General features: G+C 39.6%; 1 protein-coding gene across 2 annotated transcripts in view; it reads right to left on the bottom strand.

Annotated features, from left to right (window-relative positions):
* The window catches only part of MYLK (myosin light chain kinase), a 194,699-nt gene that overhangs the window by 59,699 nt on the left and 115,158 nt on the right, over positions 1–19,842 (bottom strand). For both annotated transcript variants that reach the window (XM_088058800.1, XM_005519645.3), the window contains exons 15-17: positions 12,304–12,384; positions 11,055–11,944; positions 1,474–1,590 (exon numbers count right to left, since the gene is read on the bottom strand). In XM_088058800.1, the coding sequence (XP_087914926.1) occupies positions 1,474–1,590; positions 11,055–11,944; positions 12,304–12,384 (1,088 nt within the window). The remainder of the gene's footprint in view (positions 1–1,473; positions 1,591–11,054; positions 11,945–12,303; positions 12,385–19,842) is intronic.

Raw genomic sequence — 19,842 nt, 5'->3', positions numbered from 1 at the left:
TAATGCCGTGGGTGCCACCACCACAGAAAGCCAGACAGCCGAGGTCATGGCATTCACATCATCAGGCAAGGAGCTCACAGCTCCCATGATCAAGACTTTGCAAGCCAAGCTCTACCTGCAGCCTCCTAGAGCATGCATTTTCCAACAGGAAGCTTGAAGTGGGAAATAGGCTAAGGGAAGCTTCAAAAAGAAAAGCAACTATTTGAAGGAGATCAGAAGACAGAGGAAAAACACATAAGAGACATTTTAAAGTTGCTACAGTAGCTCTAGAGAACTACTGTATGCTAAGCTTTTAATGTTCTGATCCTTCAACACTTTGGATCTGTGGTGGTTAAGGTGTTTCAGGGACTATATTTTGCTTAAAGACTCTTCTTTGAACATCACTGACAAAATTTATTACTTTAAATTACAGAACCATAAAAAATAGTTTATCAAATATCTAAGACAGATTACGCTCTGACCACAGTATCACAGAAGGTACTGGTATATTTACTTGTAAGTTTATGTGTAATTAATTCCTTTTCCAGTTACAGGAAGACTGACCTTTAGTGAGGAGTTACAGAATCACATTCTTACCTTGTGTCATGTAACATTAGGAAAAAACTAGTTTTCTTTTGTAGACCTCCTGCCATAAATACCATATAAATACCACCACAGGAACACAGCTGTGAAGATTCAGCACCCAAGTTATGTTATTAGGCTTGTAGTCTAGTTTTGTGTTCATTTTAGACACAGTGGAAAGTCTCAGATTATTCAAAAATAAGCTCACCAGAAGGTGACTTGATAAGAAGAACATTTGGTTACTTAAAGCCCCTTAAATAATTTAAACTCCATGGCAGCTTTTTAAGTCTATGTCTCACTCAGCCTCACCTAGGCCTTGCCCAAGGCCAAGACTATTTAACAAGATTACAGTGTCATCAGCATGACCATAGCTGACAACAAATGCCTCAGTCAGTAAATTATCCATGTTCTAAAACTATGGAACACAAGGACGGTTGAGCTGCTAATTTGTTTATTTTTGCCCACTTATGCTAGCAAACCAAATGACCAAATATCTATGAGTGCAAAGAACTGGGGAGTTGTTGAGTGAGAAATGTGCCACATGCAGTCCTGAGGCAGACTGACACCCAGACTCACCCAGGGAATTCTCACTGGCTCTCAAAGGATGCACATAGCTCAGAAACAAATCTTACAAGTTCAGGTTACTGCTCTAAAAACCTTCTAGAAATACAGTGGGCAGCAGCAGAAACAGATTATTCCACAAAGCATCCAGAGCCCTTGGTTCTGCACTGTCTCTCTGCTCATGCTCTGTTATGGTAGCCATTGTATTACCTATTGACCAAAAAGTGCAGAAGGGAAAGGGCGTGGAGTTCTTTTTGTGTGTGTATGTAGCTCCTAAAGGTCATTCTTGGGAAATAAGTTGGAAAGGACGAAATTCTAAGGAAGTTTTCTTGCAGCCAGCACAGTACTTACCTTCCACCACCACTTTGCAAGCACATTCAGCTTTCCCTGCTGGGTTCTCAGCTACGCACTTGTACTCGCCCCCATCCTCAGGCATGGCCTTCTCAATGGTCAGTGAGCAGAGCGTCCCTGAACAAAGGAGGGAGAGATCAAATGCATGTTAGGCTGCAGCTCACAAAACCTTAGTGCTAGTAAGGAGCAGAAGGCATCAAATGAGCCAGTCCTTCCCTACAGGTGATCTTCTCTGCTAGAAAAAGCTTTCCTTAAAAATTCAATCTTACTGGTGCCTTATTTTATATATATATTTTATATATATAATATATAGATGACAATAAATCAAAAATTGAATCTTATTGCTTATTCCTAGGACAACTCCAAGTTGTCCCCTCAGCCCTGAGCTGGTTGCTAAAGGTAGGGAAGACCAGTGGCAGCACCTCTACCACTCTTCTTTGTCTTAGAGCAGAGATCGGAAGTCCTCACTCAGGTGACTTTTTTCCAAAAAGTGCTCATAATGTAGAACTGTAAATAAGAGGGTTACTGTCCAATGTCCATTACCAAAGTTTTGATTCAGCCTTGTCTCTAGCACTCCCCTGAGCATTCACGTGTGTGAGAGCAGAACTTCAGCTTAGAGCCTAAGTTTAGAAACTGCACTGAAAGACATTTTCTTTTTGCTTGAACTGCCTAATGAATAACTGCCTGTAAAAAATCCATTAGAAACTCCAATATATTAATGGCAATCAAATTTATCACTGCAACAAATCCATTTCTTTTCAAACAAAACCACAAAATTTGACTTAATTGGGTTTGCAGAAACAGGATGCGACATAAGCTCATTATTTACCAAGGGAAGCTTGGTCTGACCCAAGGGAAATACATTTCCTCTTAAAAATTAAAACTCTGTGAACGCAAACAGAAGTTGTTCCCAGTAGATGGGGGATGAAGAAGAAGAACCTTGTCTCTTACTTTCACTTGCATTGCTTGGAACAATGAAGTACTTTCCTCCCCAGGGTGAACCCCAATTACAATGCTCCACACTTTCCCCTTCCAAATATCCCTCATTAAGTGAAAGTGAAGTGTGGGCTTGCTTTCTCCTTCTTCACTGGAGAGCTGGGTCTGTCTCCTAAACAGAGGTGTTGTGCACCTCTGCCCATTGCTGTAGGCCTGTTCAGAACACCTCCACCCTCCTTACCTCAGCTGCAGTAAAACCTTCCCCCTTCCTCCACTGGCCTTTCTCACAGTCATTCCGAATTAAAGAATTGAAGAAATGGATTTTTTTTTCAGATGTTTACCCTCTTTCCTGAGATGTAAGGAAATTTCCCAGCACCTTTCTCTCTATGGTAACTGGAAGCCTCCCAGAGTGCTCAACCCCAGGCTCCCCATCAAATGTATCCCCTGTGATGTGGCAGATGGCACAGACACAGGTGATACTGGTCCATGAAAAGGATGAAAAGGACCTTGAAAGAAACTCCCCTCCATCCAAAGAACTTAGGCAGTTTATCGGTTCTCTTTTTCTCTTTGGAGATGAACTCTGTTTGGACATGGCACTTATGCTCTTGGCATTCAGATTTTTCTCTCATTTTAAACCTGGATGCCATTATCCAAGAAAAATCTTATAAATAACATTCAAATGGATTCCAACAAATTTGGTTTGCCAGAAAAAAACACATCCGTTAGAAGAAAATTATTTTTCCCCCTCTTTATCATCCTCCACAAAATCAAGCAGCTCTAAATAATGATTTTTTTTCCCCTGAGAAATGATGTGAAAAATGTCTCAGAAGAGGAGCACTGACCCCCTCACTCACATGGGCTGCGCTCAGCCAACCACAGGGGGGAAAGAAAATCCACGTGCCCTCCCTGAGGCAACGCTTTTCCATCACTCAGGCTGAAGCCAGAAATGTCACGAGCTGCAGTTCCATTCCAAATGGAGGGGAGACAGTAGAAAAGTATTCTTGCAGGCATCTAGCAAATATAAATTCACATGTCTCTGCTGTTTAAAGAGACATTTGGAGAGCAAGCCAAAGATAACTTCCAGTCTAAGAATTTGTATAAATCTATGTAACATGATTAGAAAAGATCGCACATTGAAACCTAAAGATGCTACTGAAAAAACCCATAAACTATGGAACAAAACCACACACATATGAAAGAGACCTTTAACCCCTTACTGCAGGAAAGGAACCCGGCCTGCAAGAATAACCGAATCATCAAGGGACTGGAACAATGCAGCATTTACTTTTGCTTCTGCAGGAGTTTTCTACCTGCTCAAAAGCCCTTCCTCAACTCACTGAAGACTAATGTGACACAGGGTCACTCCTCAACACTCATTTAATGAAGTTATTTTGTGAGAAAGAGGGTGAAGGAAATCTGATTTTTTTCAAGGGCCATGTCTTTTTTCCTCCTACCTCCCACAAGAAATAATCTCCATCCTATTTTTCTCCACTCCTTCTTTCGCTCGAGGAACTCCATGGGAACAGCACATGTAAAATACATGGGGATTGCTGGACTTCTTGCTACTGCCAGGTACAATGGTAGCAGCCCTCAGAGGAGGAGTGAAGGGAAAATGAAATAATTTGGGTCACTCTCCTTTATGTAGCCACTAGTATTCATGAAAGTGGACTACCAGGACTAGGTATGAAACTGGCCAATGGATAAGAAAGATTTGGTCAGGTTGGATCAGGAGTATAAGAGGAGGCTGAGGAAGAATGGCTGTTGAAACCTCATTTTCACAGAAAACCAGAAAAAAAACCCAAACCACCAGGCAAAACTTGATGAGACTTTGTAAGAACAGGAAACTTCCCAACCAAGCCTATATTCTGTGATCTAGAGCTAGAGTCAATTCCCGGGTCTAGAAGGCCAAATGTCTTTCAATGAAATATTTGGTATTTCCTCTGCAAACCCCATCATGACCCGAAATAAGCTTATTTTCTCAGAACTGCTAGAAAGCCCAGACTGGTTACTCCAGTTGGGTATTCCAAAATTGTGGCACTTGACAAATCCCAGTCAGCTAAAAATGTTTGCTATCTATTTTGTTCCTTCAACCCTCTAATTTTTTAAGGAACCATGCCATGGATGATCCTTAAAAATTGCCACAAAATGCAGGATTGGAATAAACATGAATACTGGAATCTACCACTTAGACAGTAGGACTGGTGCAGCTCCAGAAAAGACCTTAACAGCCACAGAAGCTGATGGTTTACTGGAGACTCTGGTTTAGATACACAAAGCCTTACTCTTGAATTTTGAGCTATTAAAGGGTTCTCTGACTTACTCAAAAATAGTGCAAGACAGTTTAAAATATCTCCAGGCTTCTGCATTCTTTCCATGAAACCCCACAGAAAGTCAACCTCAGATATAAAACAAATACACAAACCAGCAAAAAACAGCTCCTTAGTCTTATTCCCCACACTGGCATCTAGCTGGCCCACCTCCTGATTCCTACCCATGATGCAGACCCAAGTTTATGGCTTTCTCAAGTGTATCCCATGGTGTAAGAAAGTACTGTGGAGTATTTAGGCAATATTAATACACATTGGTCTGTGAGAAATTTTGCCTAGGAGAAAATAATTTTTTAAGGAACTCATTGGCTTATTCATTGGCATGTTCAAATATGTGTGTCACAGTCATGTTTAAAAATGAGAAGTGGATTGACCAGGAAAATATTGACTACCGTTACAATGACAACAGAAAAAAACAGTGAAAAAACCACATGAATTTCAGAGAAGAAAAAACATCAAATGTAATTATTGATAATTGACAGCTTTAAGGAAAACAATGTAAGAAGCCTACTTTCATGATTCACAACATTAGACATTTAACCAGCAAATGTATCTGTGCAAAGGTAATTTTCTTAACCTTTACTGAAAAATTAGTGATATATTACATTTTCCTGCTTGTAGTTATTGCTACATTGCTATACTAATGACATTGATTTAGGAGGAGTTAGAGCTGTCAAAATAAGGATTTCTTGAAGAAGCTGACAATAGGAAATCGTCACTCAGCCTGTTTCTAGTGGATTTCCTCTGTTATCAGACTAGACCCAAGTTATTAAATATTTTAATCAATGATGTGGAAATATTCATAAATTAACTTTTACAAATTTACAGATGCTAGAAGGAATCTTGTAAAGGGAAAAGATAGCAGGGTAGTCCTCCTAAACAATCTCATTTACTTGTTAAGCTGAGTCCCATTCACTCAAAGAAAATGGGGCTTGAGATAGTGAAAAGACAAGCACTGATGGCAGCAAGGGATGCTGAATATTCAGAAGGTTTAAAGGTTTAGTAGAGAAATGACAAACATGAGTTCCAACGTTGTGAGGTAGACAGAGGACCAATAACCTCCAGTGAGGGCAGCAACAGGAAGGTGATCTCCTTCTCACTGATGCTGATACCCACACACAATTCTGCTTCCTCTTTTCTAAATAGGATAATAAACTAACAAACAGCAGCTGGAGAGGAGGTGCGGGAAAGAAACCAAAAACCCCCAAACCTCCAAGGGCTGGATGAAGTGCATCATGGAGAGAAACTTAATAAGAACATGACTTGTCAAGTTTCGAAAAAAAAGCAGAAAGCTATCTTGGTTAGAGAGTCAAGGACTTTCTATCAAGTTAGAAATAAGGCATTGTTTTGTTTCTTGGCTTAATAACAAAACTCTTACTAGAACAGTTAGACTTTGCAATAAATTGCCAATGGTTATACGAAATGTCTCTTTTGCTGTATTTAAATCCACACTACATGCATTTTCTGGAAGAGGATAGATTCAAACATAAATGAAAATGCAGAGGGAAATGTGGCCTGTGAGAAACATGGTATTGTGTCAGAACTGATGCTCAGATGATCTCCCTAAACTTAAAACTTTCTGAAGAAGCTTTTGTAAGGTGCAAAATGCATCTACTTTCAGCAGTATATAGAGTCATGATAATTATACACCAAATTCCTGCTCAAATTTAATTAAAAAGGAAACAAAAAGTCACGGCAGATCCTAGCCAGACTGGCAGACATAGACTTGCATGACTGATAGGAAGATTTAGGAGTTAAGTCACAAGAAAGTTGTTAAGGCATTATTGCTAATAAGATTACCAAATCTTTATGCTGCCAAGAAACTTGGGAAGAAAAAAAATGCTGGCTTAGACAAAGCAATACAAACTCAGGGCATTTTCTAAGCTACACCATTACTGCTACCTGAGTCTATATTAGACAGTTCCTCTTTCATCTGTAGAGTCACAGAGCTAAATCTACCCCAAAAAAGCTGAGCAGAATGACTTTAAAAATGGCAAATGTGCAAGTTTAGATTTGCATTCACTCGTACACTTCAGCTGGCCAGTTTACCAAGGATGCTGTGCAAAACCCTTTCACTGCTGTCTTACAGAACAGCTTTTGGAAACCACACAAGAACTTTTCTCTGTGGACATTCTGTCCAAGAGCGAGTCACTCACCAGGACAGCAGCACTGGGCACTGCCAGGTCAGTGCTATACAAATGTAAAACAAAATGGGTTCTGCTCTAAAGGGTTCACCCTGTGAGGAAAATTGTTCTACTCAGTCCTTATATGTCTAACTTCACTGCAATGTCTGCTAGAGCCTTCTCTTAAAAACTCTTTTTTCCAAACAAAAAGCACCTCATAACTTCAAGCAAAGAAGCCTCCCATTAAAGTGCCTTTTAACCATGCATCATCTACCCGATACTATATGAATGTATAATACTCTAATTTATGAGTACTCTTTTTATTGCTAATAACTATTAATTTTGATCTTTAATGAGCAAAAAGCACAGTTATATCTATCTCAGGAATGTATAAAATTGCATTCTGATAAGTTTAAAAGAAGAAAAATATAAAATCAAACCACTAATAAAATTGTACCATGTCAGAAAAATAGTGCAAGAGCTCACTTTGTCATAAAAATGATACATTAAGCAAAAAAATCATGCCAATCAACCAACAGAGTACTATTTGGGGAACTGTAAAAAGGAATGGAAGAACAAGTGTACTGATGTTTATGATTTCAAAGGGAAATCATGGAGAATGGAAGGAACATGACATGGTATCAGCTATTGTTGTGATTGCAACTTTCAGTATAATGCTGCCCAGATTCTGACTTCTAACTAAACTTAACCCTGGAACAATGGAATACACTGCAAGCCCTAGATTAACTATCAGAAATCAGCACAAATGTTGCATAAATATGCCTGAAGATGGTCATTTTTGCAACAGGGTTTAGCTTTTCTTTTGGCAAAGGCCCTGGTAAGGGACCTCACTATCAACTAGGACAAATATGCCAAGGAAAGTTACTTTCAGTGAGTGACTACACACAGTTTTTACACAGTTTGCCTATCCTGTGAACCTGTTACACACAAGGATACTTCTAAGTTTCACCTTCCTGGCCAAATATGCCACTGTTTAATCATTTGTTCCTGAAACAGAATTTTATGTATTTATCTTCACAATATATTTGGCATCAGGAGATCAGTAAACTTTTGCCTCTTTTTTCCTTCTTTTTTTTCTCTATTTAGGGAATGACAGAGAGGAATATTTCAATTTCCAAAACACAAATACATAGCATTCTAGGGGTTAATGCATTACTTACACTGACCAGTTTGTGAGACAATATCCCATACTAAGATGGGCTAGTAGTATGGCCAAGAAGCAGACAGACATGCATTACCCCAGACAGAGAATTTTCCAGTATCCAGCTCTTTAAGAACATATAAATTATTGTGAAATACCTCCATTGAATCTGAAAAGAAACCACTGTGGTCACAACACCACAAGAGCACAAACTCAATAGGTGAAATGGCTAAGAACAGATCTAGTCTGTCCTCTTCCATAGTGAATTTTGTTGCTGAACACAAGGAGGAGCAAGGTCATACAAACGAAATAAAAAATGGCTTTGCAAGATCTAAACCCACTAAGGTGAGCTAGGTCTGTTTGTTCTGAATTCCTCTTCTTCCCCACAGACTCAGCCTTCTTTCAGGTGAGGATGACACTAGGGCATTATCTCCAAGGCCCATTAAATGCTGCTCCAAGCTTTGACAAAGGCATTGCTGCTGAAGTACACCTGTGGGTGTGACAGTGTTGCATTCTCAGTGTTTGGGGCAAAGGATGGAAACTGGGACTTTGCCTTTGGCCTGCTGTGTACTGCATCCAATATTATTGTTGTTCTCCATGTTTAAAGCTGCTCCAAACACTAGCTATGGGACTAATCCACACAGTTTCCCTATTGAACAGTATTTCCTGATAGTGAATCAATTTGATATTTCTGAAGTTATTCCAGTTATTCCTTCTCCTCTCTTGGTTCCCTCAAGTATGTATGTGTTTCTAATTAGGGGAAAAAAACTGAATCTCTATGAAATCTGGAGCTTACTTAAAGTATCATGCATACCTAGTTAATTACCTAACAGTTGGCATGAAAGAATCTTAGAGTGAGAGAGCAGCAACACATTCTTCTCCAAAAGCCAAAGCTAGCAGGTACTGTCAAGAAAAAACCAAAATTGACCATCATGCAATGCACCCTCTCAGTGTACCAGAGGGTATGTAATAAGATTTAAAAAAAAAAATAGTTCTAATCCTCATTCCTTGTCTTTCCATTAAAGGACAAAACTTACAGCCCTGTGTAATATTTCTTTCCAAGATCCTCTGCAAATACGTGCAGAAGAAAGCCTGACTTTGAGACACTGATAACACTGACTGCTAAGCAGGATTCAAATGTAACAGTGCAGGTACAACTGGAACATAAGGACAGTGTCTTCACCCCCTGCAGGAAGCTGTCCTGGAACAGTGGATTCCTGATGCAGGGCTTTGATGCTGACCTCACTGGAAAGCACCGTTAATGTGTGACACCCCGGGGTGTTGTGACCAGGAGTGCCACTCAGCCCAGACAAACTGGATGGGAGAAGCCTTGTGCCCTGCTCACACAGGTGGCAGAGCTGGACATCAGGATCACTTCACTGTAAACAGCTACCCTCGATTTGCAGCTCCACAGTACCATTTCATAGAGTGAATAAGAAGGAGAATTAGAATAGTCAATTATTCAGATTATTTCAGTAAACAGCTCTCTGCAGCACCATAACACTAAAGCTTCAAGACTTTAGGAGGCACCACCACAGCTCAGAAGCTTTGGTACAGAGGTGCTGTCTAGCTGATGTACTTTGACAGGAGTCATGGAACTTTGGGATGCACAAATTCTTTTTCATTCTGAGCAACTCCAAGAAAAGCCTTGAAATCTTGCTTCCAGCATAAGGCTAGTTAAACTGACTGATTCTGTCAGTCCTTTTTATAAGAATGACATTTCCACCAGTCAATGTTTTCTCATGTACATGACATGTAGCCTTATTCTAGACAGTCCCCTTGGGTGAAAATCAACATGTACTCAAAAAAAAAAATTTAAAAAATAATGCTATTTCAGACACAGACCAGGCACAATGCACCTGCTCCCATTTGCCTTTCTCCATCTACTTAGTTTGGTATTTCCTTAATGCACTACTCGAGTACCCCAAGCCTCTCTGAATACAATGCTATTTCTGACTGCATCCACTTCAGGAGAATGCTTGTGTTACTCTGCTTGGAACACTGCACAAGGATGCACTGGTTGTGCTGAACTGTTCTGCATATTGACTTGGTTCTCATTTGGTAACACCAGAAATAGTCTGGATTAAATGAAGGAAGATTCAAAAGTAAGAGTTCAGACCCCTGTGTCAAGCTATAGTTTTCACTGTGAACATGAACTGTTTTGCTATGGTGTGCCAGAGGGTGTAATTTTCAAGATAATTCCCTCAGTATTTTATGAAACATATATGAAGTAAAGAAGGTTTTTTTGTGCTATCAATTGTCCTTCCTTCCTATTTTTGTCACAAGGAAAATATATTTTGTCTAGCTACAACATTAACTTCAATGCAAAAAACAGTCTAGTGGGTTTGATCATCCAAAATCTGAAATATAAAGGAATCACTCAGTTTAAAAACAGTAAGTATTCCCTCTCGGGACTTCTACCAAATTCTATACAGTTTTGAAGTTAGTTAGAAGTCATCAAGCCAGTCGAGTTCAAATATTTCAGTGCATGTAATGGCAACAGAAGCATCTGTGGTGGGGCATTAAATACACTGGAAATCTGTTCTCAAGTCTGATCTTAACTTTTGTTGTAGCAATTTCTTTCTATGACACAACCCCTCTTTGCTTCTGTGTTTCTTATTGCAATAAAAAGCATGAAATATTAAACATACAGAAGAATTCAATTAGAATTTGTAAACCAGCAATAATATTATTATGTTTTCAATGTTCTAAATCCTTAAAGTTCAGTTTAAATAAGCATCGTGTACCAGCTCCTTAAACAGCGTTAGCAATGTAAACAGCATTTAAAAATGCACGAAGTTCAACTTTATAAAATTTACATCTGCAGGCTGTTAAAGGAGAATCTACAAGAAACGTCAAACAATACTGTTCCTTGTGTACTCCACTGAAATAACAAGAAAGCTGCATCTGGAAACAGTTACTGGCACAGGTCTCAAATAAATATTGCATTACCTTTAATGAACTAAATATTATTAATCAAGAGCCAGATGTAACAGTGTGCCATCCAGCTGGCTTGTAATGCAATTAATTTACCTTCTTGGGAGATGACAGTGGACTTCGATGATTTGATGGCTTTGCTGTCTAGAGTCCAGGTGACAGCTGCAAGGGGATCAGAGGAAATCCGACATTGTAAGACCAATTTTTCACCATCAGCTACTTGAGCATCCTGAAGCTTCTCTGTAAAGGAGGGTGCTGTTCCTTTGCTTGCTGGTGGTTTGCTGGCTGGGGCTTTGTTTTCAGCTTTTTTCCCAATTATTCCGCCATCCACCACTGCACACCCATGTTCACAGTTTCTGTCATTCTTTTCCTCTTTTTTCACTGCTGGTTTGGCAACAGGGGCTTGAGAATTGGGGGTCGCATTCTGGGCTTCAGAGTTGGCACGAGCATTTGGTGCAGGGGTGCCAGCGCTGCCATTCTCCGCAGGTGGCTTTTTCTTGGAGCCCAGCACAGACCTGAAATCTGTAACTGCAGGTTTAGGAGGTGGCACCTTCTCTGGCAGCGGGGTTTTTGGGGTGCCCTTCTTGGCCAGCACAGAGCGGAAGTCCACCTGCTGGGGAGCATGGACTTTCCTCTCCTCCTCTGACAAGGTCTTGGGTTTGACCTGCCGCTGCAGGTTTGCTCGGAAGTCCATTTGCTCGGCTGGGATTTCTTTCAGTTCCTCCTCAGAAAAACTTTTGGTGCTGACTTTCTTGCCTAAAATATCACGGAAATCAAGTTGTTCAGCTTCCTGCTGCCTCAGGCTCTCCTCTGTGTGCTCCCGAGTTTCCACTCGCCTCTTCAGCACGCCTCGGACGTCCTCCTGCTCTTCCTCAGCTACTCTGGTTACACTGCTGTTCTTTTTGAAGCCACTTGTTCTACCAGATGTTAGTTTACCATGATCTCCACCATCTCTTTGCTCTCCAGAGCTGGCTGATTCCCTCCCACTATGATCCGAAAAAGAAAAGAAAGAGAGAGCCAGGAAAGGGGCTGGTTTAAAAATGTCAGGGAACAATCTCAGAGCAGGAACAAAATGTGTTTATAGAAGGGGAGGTTGATTAGAGGAGCATACTCCATTAGTTTATTGCATCAATGATGACTTCAGGAGCCATATAAGGGCACAAACAAAAAAGATCTCCTCTACTCTGGCTTGGTCCAATGTGCTTAGCTTGTATGATGAAAACAATTTGTTAGGTCACATTTGGGGATTAGGTTGAACAGCAGCCAGCCTGGGTCTGTAAGGGCAGGGAATTAACAGAGCAAAAAATAGAACCCACCCATGCAAGTCCCTGGGAAAAATACTCACTCTCTGAGCATTTCTGCTGTGGAAGCTGAACTCTCCCGCAGCATGAGAGACACCTGGCAGCTGCATTCTCCAACTTGGTTCCTGAAATATTTAAGTGAAATCAGAAAAAAAGGGCTCTCTTGCTCTGTAACTCACCTGAGAGAAGTGATTGTGTTTTGCACTAAAGCAGCTCAAACCCAGTGTGGGGTTCCCCTTTTCTATGCCCAGCAGTGTGGGGATTGACTGAGTGGATTTGGTCCCCTTATTCTTGGAGCCAAGCTATGTCAAATAGCTTTTACTGATCTGCTGCTATCTGCACTGGGAACAACATACTCCCTGAACAAAAATCAAAGCAATTTACAGACGATGCAGCTGCAAACAAACAAGCTAAAGGAAAATAAATACAAAAGCTGGAAAATCAAGACAGGGGAAAGGGCTATTTTGCAAAGCTGAAAATCTTTCCAACTCTGCCTACTGTTTATTTATTCAAACCCAAGCTCTTAAGTTTTCTAATGTTAAGATATTAAAAACAGGGTCTCATTTCCTTCCCTCCCTTCTGGCCCAACCAATCAGCAAAACCTATCTACACGATTGCTCCAGCCTGTACATGTTTATATTAAAAAACATAAAAGTGTCACCATATATGGTGCTGAGTACTTATTCTTCCTTTTGCAGAGGAATACCACGGATGCCTTCTGGAAAGGGCTCCCATTAAAGAATTCATTTAAAGTGCTCCCCGCTCCCCTGCAGCTCCCTCCCTCCTGCAGATATATATCATTCTTCCAGCCCCAAACAGCTCTTCTCTGCTTAACACAGGAGATGCCAAAAGCAAAATTTAACTCCCCCAGGGCAGCAGTTGTGTAACTATTGCCACCGCTCCCCTGACTATTAAAAAACAGACTTGAGTTGATTAAGGATTAGAGTTATCTTTTATTAGTGAAAACACTTCTGTCCTTCCCAGTTTAGGTTTAAGTTTGTAAATAGACAAGAAAAATCTTGGATTATTTATCTTTTTTGAACAAAAATAATTTTTGCTACTGAAAATATTTCCTGGACATGAGCAAAACACATGTGTTGGAGGGGAGGAAGGCAAGAGAGGCAGGTTTTCCCAGCTGTGTTCTGCTTTGAACTTGCTAGATAAGGGCACCTTCAAGTTGACTTAGCCCTGAAGTTTAAAACATGCACTCAGGACTGTTAGCTTGCCATAAATATATTGTCTGGCCTGGTTTTTAAATAGAGCATGGAAATACTTTCCTAGATATGGTTCTGTTTGGATAAAAAAACTCCTCTGATTTCAACCATTTTTAACTTGCAGTGAAAGCAAGATAATTAATACAGATCACAGAATCACAGATTCAGCACAAAGCTTTGTCTTTATAAGAGCAATTAGTGCCACCACCTTTTCAGACATACTCCCTTTGATTTCTATTGCTTCAGAAAAAGAAACAGTGGATCAGCCTAATATGAAAACTACAAAGAAATTTATGGGTTTGATGGAAGTACCTGGATTGCAAAATAAAGGCTCTGCTGATAGAAGCGTATCTTATTTGACTTCAAGACCACTAACAACAAGAAGCCAGAGAAATGTTTTATACACTTTTATATCCAGTAAATCAGAATATGTACACTACAAACTGCTGTTGAAGGCAATCCATGAGGACAGCACTGAAAGCCACAACCCTCATTTCCTTCAATACAAAAAACTAGATAACATCTGAGCACCAAACAGAAGCTGTCCAAAGGGCAGGAGAGGATCCAAGTCAATGCAGAGAGCATTTAACTCAGCCCTGCACTGGAGACCTGCCATTCTTACTTACTCTTATGTGTGACCTCCATTTGGAAGCAAGAGGAATAGAAAGAAGGCAAGATATATGGAAAGATAAATAAAAATAATAGCATGTTATCTCCTCCCAAAATACCAATTGGCATAAAATTATGGCAACATTGCTGAAAATCTGTAGTTTTCATATAATGCATTTCAAACTGGGCCCTTTTGGCACTATTGGAGCTCATGAGGTTTTCTCTCTGCTTCTCCGAAGTTTTTAAGGAAAGCAGACGCGCTCTGGAACTGCTCATTCACTGGTGCTGCAGGGCTTCACCAGGCTGCTGGTTTACCTGAAGAGCCCTCCTGCTCAGGACTTTAAACCAATCCAAAGCTGACAAAGGACAAGACCTGCATGCTGAAGTATAGACAATTTGCAGAGTACATTAAATGTTGAGGCAGCCCTGCTCAGTTTCTGCCTTGACTGTGTGACAGAAATATTTGTCCACAAGAATTGTGTCACCAGTGGGAGAGGTTGAAGTAACAGAGACAGCACTACCCCAGGAGAGGAATTCAGGGATACTGAATGTGGTCCTGACCACTGTGAAGAATGGTAGCATTTCTGCAGGACCCATTTCTGCAAGGCATCTTTCCCTCTGCAAATTCTTTGCATATGCAAAGAAGCAAATAAGGCAAGCAAAGTAAATCCTTCTAAAGTAAGCTATTTTTCACAGGGTTTGGAAAATAAAGGAGGGGGTAAGAAAGTAGGAGAGCATTTTGTTCTTTCTATTTTTAAAACCTTGGGAAGCACTTACAAATTATGGCAGCAGTGGGACATACAAGTACCTAGATGGAAAAATGATTCACAAGGTAGTTTTTTTGATCTTAATTATGATTTCTGATTCAAGTGAATGGCTGAAAATCAATCTACAGGATACAAACCTTGAGTCTCTGTCTGTTCAGGAGTGTAGCCTTCCCAGGGCCTGCTCCCAGTAAAATCAAATGGATGATTTTAGGAGCAGGGAGAACATACTTTTGTCTTCTGAATCTAAAAAGGTGAAGGCAGAATCTAAAAAAGGTCAAGTTAAAAACACCAACCCACTTTGGAGATCACAGAATGGAAAAAGAGAGACAGACCAATAAAAATTAAGAAGGACTGGGTGATTGAGATACAAATTTCAATCAAGAATTGTTCCGGAACCTTGCTAAATATTTTTACATTTATGCAATTTTAGAATCCAGACAAGACAATGATGCGTAGGGGCAGTTAGAAAAAAGAGAGCCTTGCAGTACATGGACACGCCTTCAAGTGCTTCGTGTCTCTGCTGTTTTGAATCTTGGCAATAACAATACTACTTGTGCAGCTTGAGGTTCTCTCTATTGGCATTTTATCAACAAAACCCTAGACACAGACAGATCTTAGTGGCTCTGTTATTGGGGAATAGTGATAGACTTGGATCAAACCTGTGCTTAGTAGCTTTCCTGTGAAGAAGTGCCTGGAAGTGTTGACTTTTGCAGGACTATTCTGTAGAATGCTCATGCACAGGACTTATCTTTAAAATGTCAAGGAATATTAATAAAAAAGCCCACCAAAAACAAATAAAACCCCAGCTGCAAAGCCTGAGGCAATTTTAAAAATAGCTCTGTGTCCTATTGTGGGATCAGTTTTCCCTGGAATGGCTTTTATGTTCAAAATATCTTGAAATACTAGTTTCTTGGCAGAACCTACTCAAATATTTTCACTGAACCTTAGATGAGACTTATTGTCTACATGTCCCTAGGAATCACTCCCTGGAGGAACAGGAAAAAAAGCAGTTGTAATTATACTGGGGGGACATACTGAAATTTCCTACCAGCCTACCAAGTGTGAAATAAATACTGCAGAGTAAATGACATTTTTTCAAGAATGAACTGAAAGGGGCAAAGAAGTTGATCCCTACTTATAGCTGGTGCTTCAGTTCAGGTAACTGCAAATCCTCAGAAGGAGGTTTTGCATCTTTTCTGAGTTAAATGGAGAGACAGTCCAGACTCCACAAATCTTTAGCCCCAAAGAAAGCAACTAATCTACTGGATCACAACTCTAGCTGGTATAAAGCAGAACAACTCTACTGGCTTCAAAGAGGATGCACTTATTTACTTCATCTGAGGGTTTTGCCAAAAGCTTTTTATACCCAAAAGAACAATAATTTCATTTGCATTTTTTCAGCACTAAGTAGGAGAATGGAACAAGAAAAAGTAATGGTTTTCTTCTCTAAAAATAGACAATGTATTGATAGGAGAAAGCAAGGTTTGCAAACTGAATGTTACAGAAAGACAGAGCTATATTTACTGTTTAGCCTAATGAAATGTAATCTTAGGAGAGCTTTTTATATAACATGAATTGCAGAATATTCAAAGTACCCCTGATTTATAAAATGAATGTTTTCCCCTGATTTTAAGCAGATTATCAAAATATCTAAATCAATACTAATCAACACTAACCAAACTTTTATGGAAGATGGAGTGGGGGAGAAGGAAAACACTTGATGTCTAAGAAGACAAAGGTTAACATAGGAGATGATTTGTTTAAGGAACTGCAGGATGATTTCTGAGGTCTCTCGTGTTGACTGTATTCCTATAAAGATAAAGGTTTTTCTCAACAAACACAGTCCCTGTCCAGGTCTCACAGGGTTTTTTGTTTACATCTTCATTTATGATGTACACACTGAGTAAAAGAACACAGCAAAGTCATATTGGGATAACAGAATACCAGTGCCTGCATCACTGGAAGGATGCAAAGGACAGGAGGGGAAATAGATATCTTTGTTTTTATGAGCAAGGAAAAGGATTTTTATTTTCCATTTTAATCATTTTGCAGGCTGTAAAATGTCCAAATTTCAACAGATGAGCTAAGGAAGTGGGAAAATCAGTTCTTTTAATATTTCTGCAATCCTATTCCTCTGAGCCTGAGACATAACAGGCTCAAAGGAACATTATTAGGACAATTAAAATGAAAGATGGAAATGTAGAGGAATCATAGGCTTTAAAAAAAGGACCAGGAGAGGCTACAATGACTACTCTGCTAAAAGGCAGACTTAGCAGTCTGTTGAGGGATGGTGAGACAGAAAGCCAACAAGAAATCATGGATGGATCACACCAGGATCACACTGGGCTCCACGTCCTTGTCAGCTCACTCTGACTAAAGGAGAAAGAACCAGAGCTTTAATTTGTGAGCAGCCAACACAAAAGGAGAATTGTGGAGGTATTAGGACAGAATTTAGAGCTTAAGAATAATGGAGAAGAAAATTGGAAAATAATTAACACTAGTAGGAAACCATGCCCAGACTAAATTAAGAGAATTGGAGTAACTCCCTGAGAGAAGATATGCAACCTGCTTCTAAAATTAATATGTGAAAAGGAGCTGTACATTTTATTTGAAATGAAAATGATTATGTTTAAAAATAGCCTACTGTCAACTCTGTAAATTCTTTAGTGAGTTGGCTAATGTTTTCTCAGTTATCCCATATTTTTTAATGAACTTTGTAGGAGTTTTTGAGAGAAAGACACAAAATGTTGCTCTCTCCCTCTCAGGTACTGTTAAAACTGTTTCTGAATATATAAACAATTCCCAATCAGGTATTCAAGACAAATGCAGCCAGTTAAACAGCTATTTAGTCAAGACTAAATTTAGTGCTGAAGATCACTGCAACTCTATTGCTAACTTGAAGTTACACAGCTGACTTCTGGCTCCTTGGATATGCCCAAGCATATTTATTTCTCTGTTACTCATAGTACTCAACCAGTGCCTAAAAACATACGACTTTCTGTTCCCTGAACATTAACTGGAATTTTACAAATGACAGCAAAGTAAAATGAGGTATCAGCATTCCCTTTGCTCTAATTGCAGCACACAGCACAGCATTACTTATGGATCAGAAAAAGCCAACACTGATCTTTGTGGGATCCCCAGTTATTTCTCCAGTGAAAGGATTAGGGAACAGCTGCAACTAGCATGTAATCTGCTGTGTTGTTTTCAACACAGCTGTAGTTTTTATTTACAACTTTACTTTTTCTCCTTCCCCCAAAAAATTCCTCTCATCTACTAATTGTCTGAAATAATTTATTTTCTAAGTGTACATTTCAGAGTTATGATAATGTCCGACTTCCACTTTGAAAAAAGGGCTCCAGTGATGAATTTGGACTGAGTGACCACCAGCTACACCTGATCAATACAGTTGACTTCCTACATCAGTCCCAACAAAACCCTCCACAAAGCTCTCTTGGCTCTCCTTTGCCCTCTTTCATTCTTTCACCCCTGAAGTTTTGCTGAAGTATCTAATTTTCTTTTCAGTTCGAGTGAAACCACCAGCAAATTGTAAGAGAACATGCCCATGTCCAGGGCACACAGACAGAAGTGTGGAAATGTACCAGCAGAAAATAGCAATTCTCACAGTTTCTGCTCTCTCCTATCAAGGTTGGTGACCTGAATGAAATTGAACTGGCATTTCTAATCCTGCCAGAGGTACTGAGTGTTAAAAACACCCCTGATCTCCAAAGGAAAAGAAATGCAAGGATTTCTGTAGACATGACCTGCTCAAATGAGCATTATGAGTGTCCCAGATGACCTGAGCCAACTGCAAACAAGCCAGTTCTGAAATGAGCCAGTTCACAACTTATTGCAGACTACAAAGGGCCTAAATCTACTGGAAAGCTGATTTGCAAGAAGGTCATAGCACATGTGGCTCTACCTACATAAATTTTATTAATAAGACTTGAAATTAAATGTAGAGAAACTTCATAATAGGAAATCATGATATTCAACAGCTATAATTTTCTAAAACACCCTTTTGTGGTGAAAAGTGAGTGTCTTATTTGACTTTAAATACTGAAATATACTGAAGTTAGTTTGTGTCTGCCTGTGATAGTCTATGAAAACACAGCTAGGAGGCATCTGTGTAATGACATATCCATCATTTGGGCCATGCTGGTTGGAAAAAAGCCCGTAACTATAAAAAATTAAACTCATTTTTTACAAGATAAATAGGTTGAATTTATTAAGGAATTCCCTCCCTCCTTGTATTAAGAAGAAATGAATAATTTATTTGCAAGTAGACAAAGGACAATTCAGACTTAGCACCTGGACTAAAATGTTAGTGTGTGGAGCAAACCAAATAATTTTCTTCCAGTGTAATGGACTCAAATGTCCATGATGATGAAGAAATTTCAATAAAGAATGGCACAAACACTAGCCAAGTAAAGCAACTGCATCTGTGCCCAGTAAATAGCATGGAATGACAACATCACTTCGAAGTTTTACACTATGTTTTCTACAACCACATAGGGGATATGTAATCTCCACCATTGGAGCGGGACAGTGCTGTGGTGCTTTCTACATGGTAAAGAGCCAGCAAATCTAACTCTTCATTTAAAGGATAGTTACTCTACCAGAATAAAATAAAATTAAATTCGAAACAAGTCTTCCAGATTCTGTAGGAATGACAATATGTTCAAAGCATCAAGGTTATTCTTTTCAAAGATAGAAATGAGAAAGTCAGCAAAAGGGGCCTACAACTTGCATGTAAGATTCTGACGTTTCAAACATGGCCAGGAACCACTTTTTCACCTCAAAGGTACAGATCTTGTGTAACAGCCCTCCCTAGACAGGTTGTTCCCATGGAAAGAGATATCCTTACTAACACCTAGAGATGCCAAACAAGATAAACAATAGCTCCAAAACTCAGGACATTGATTGTGGTTTTCCTTGCTAGAAACTGCTTCCCATTTTGCTGCCACAAAACTTTGTTTTACAGGATCAGAAA

Source organism: Pseudopodoces humilis, chromosome 8, assembly GCF_049639895.1.
Source record: "Pseudopodoces humilis isolate 2021_Gansu_Grassland_sample_001 chromosome 8, ASM4963989v1, whole genome shotgun sequence".
NCBI lineage: Eukaryota > Metazoa > Chordata > Aves > Passeriformes > Paridae > Pseudopodoces > Pseudopodoces humilis.
The sequence above is the reverse complement of the archived record's forward strand: the minus strand, read 5'-3'. Positions and strand labels throughout refer to the sequence as shown.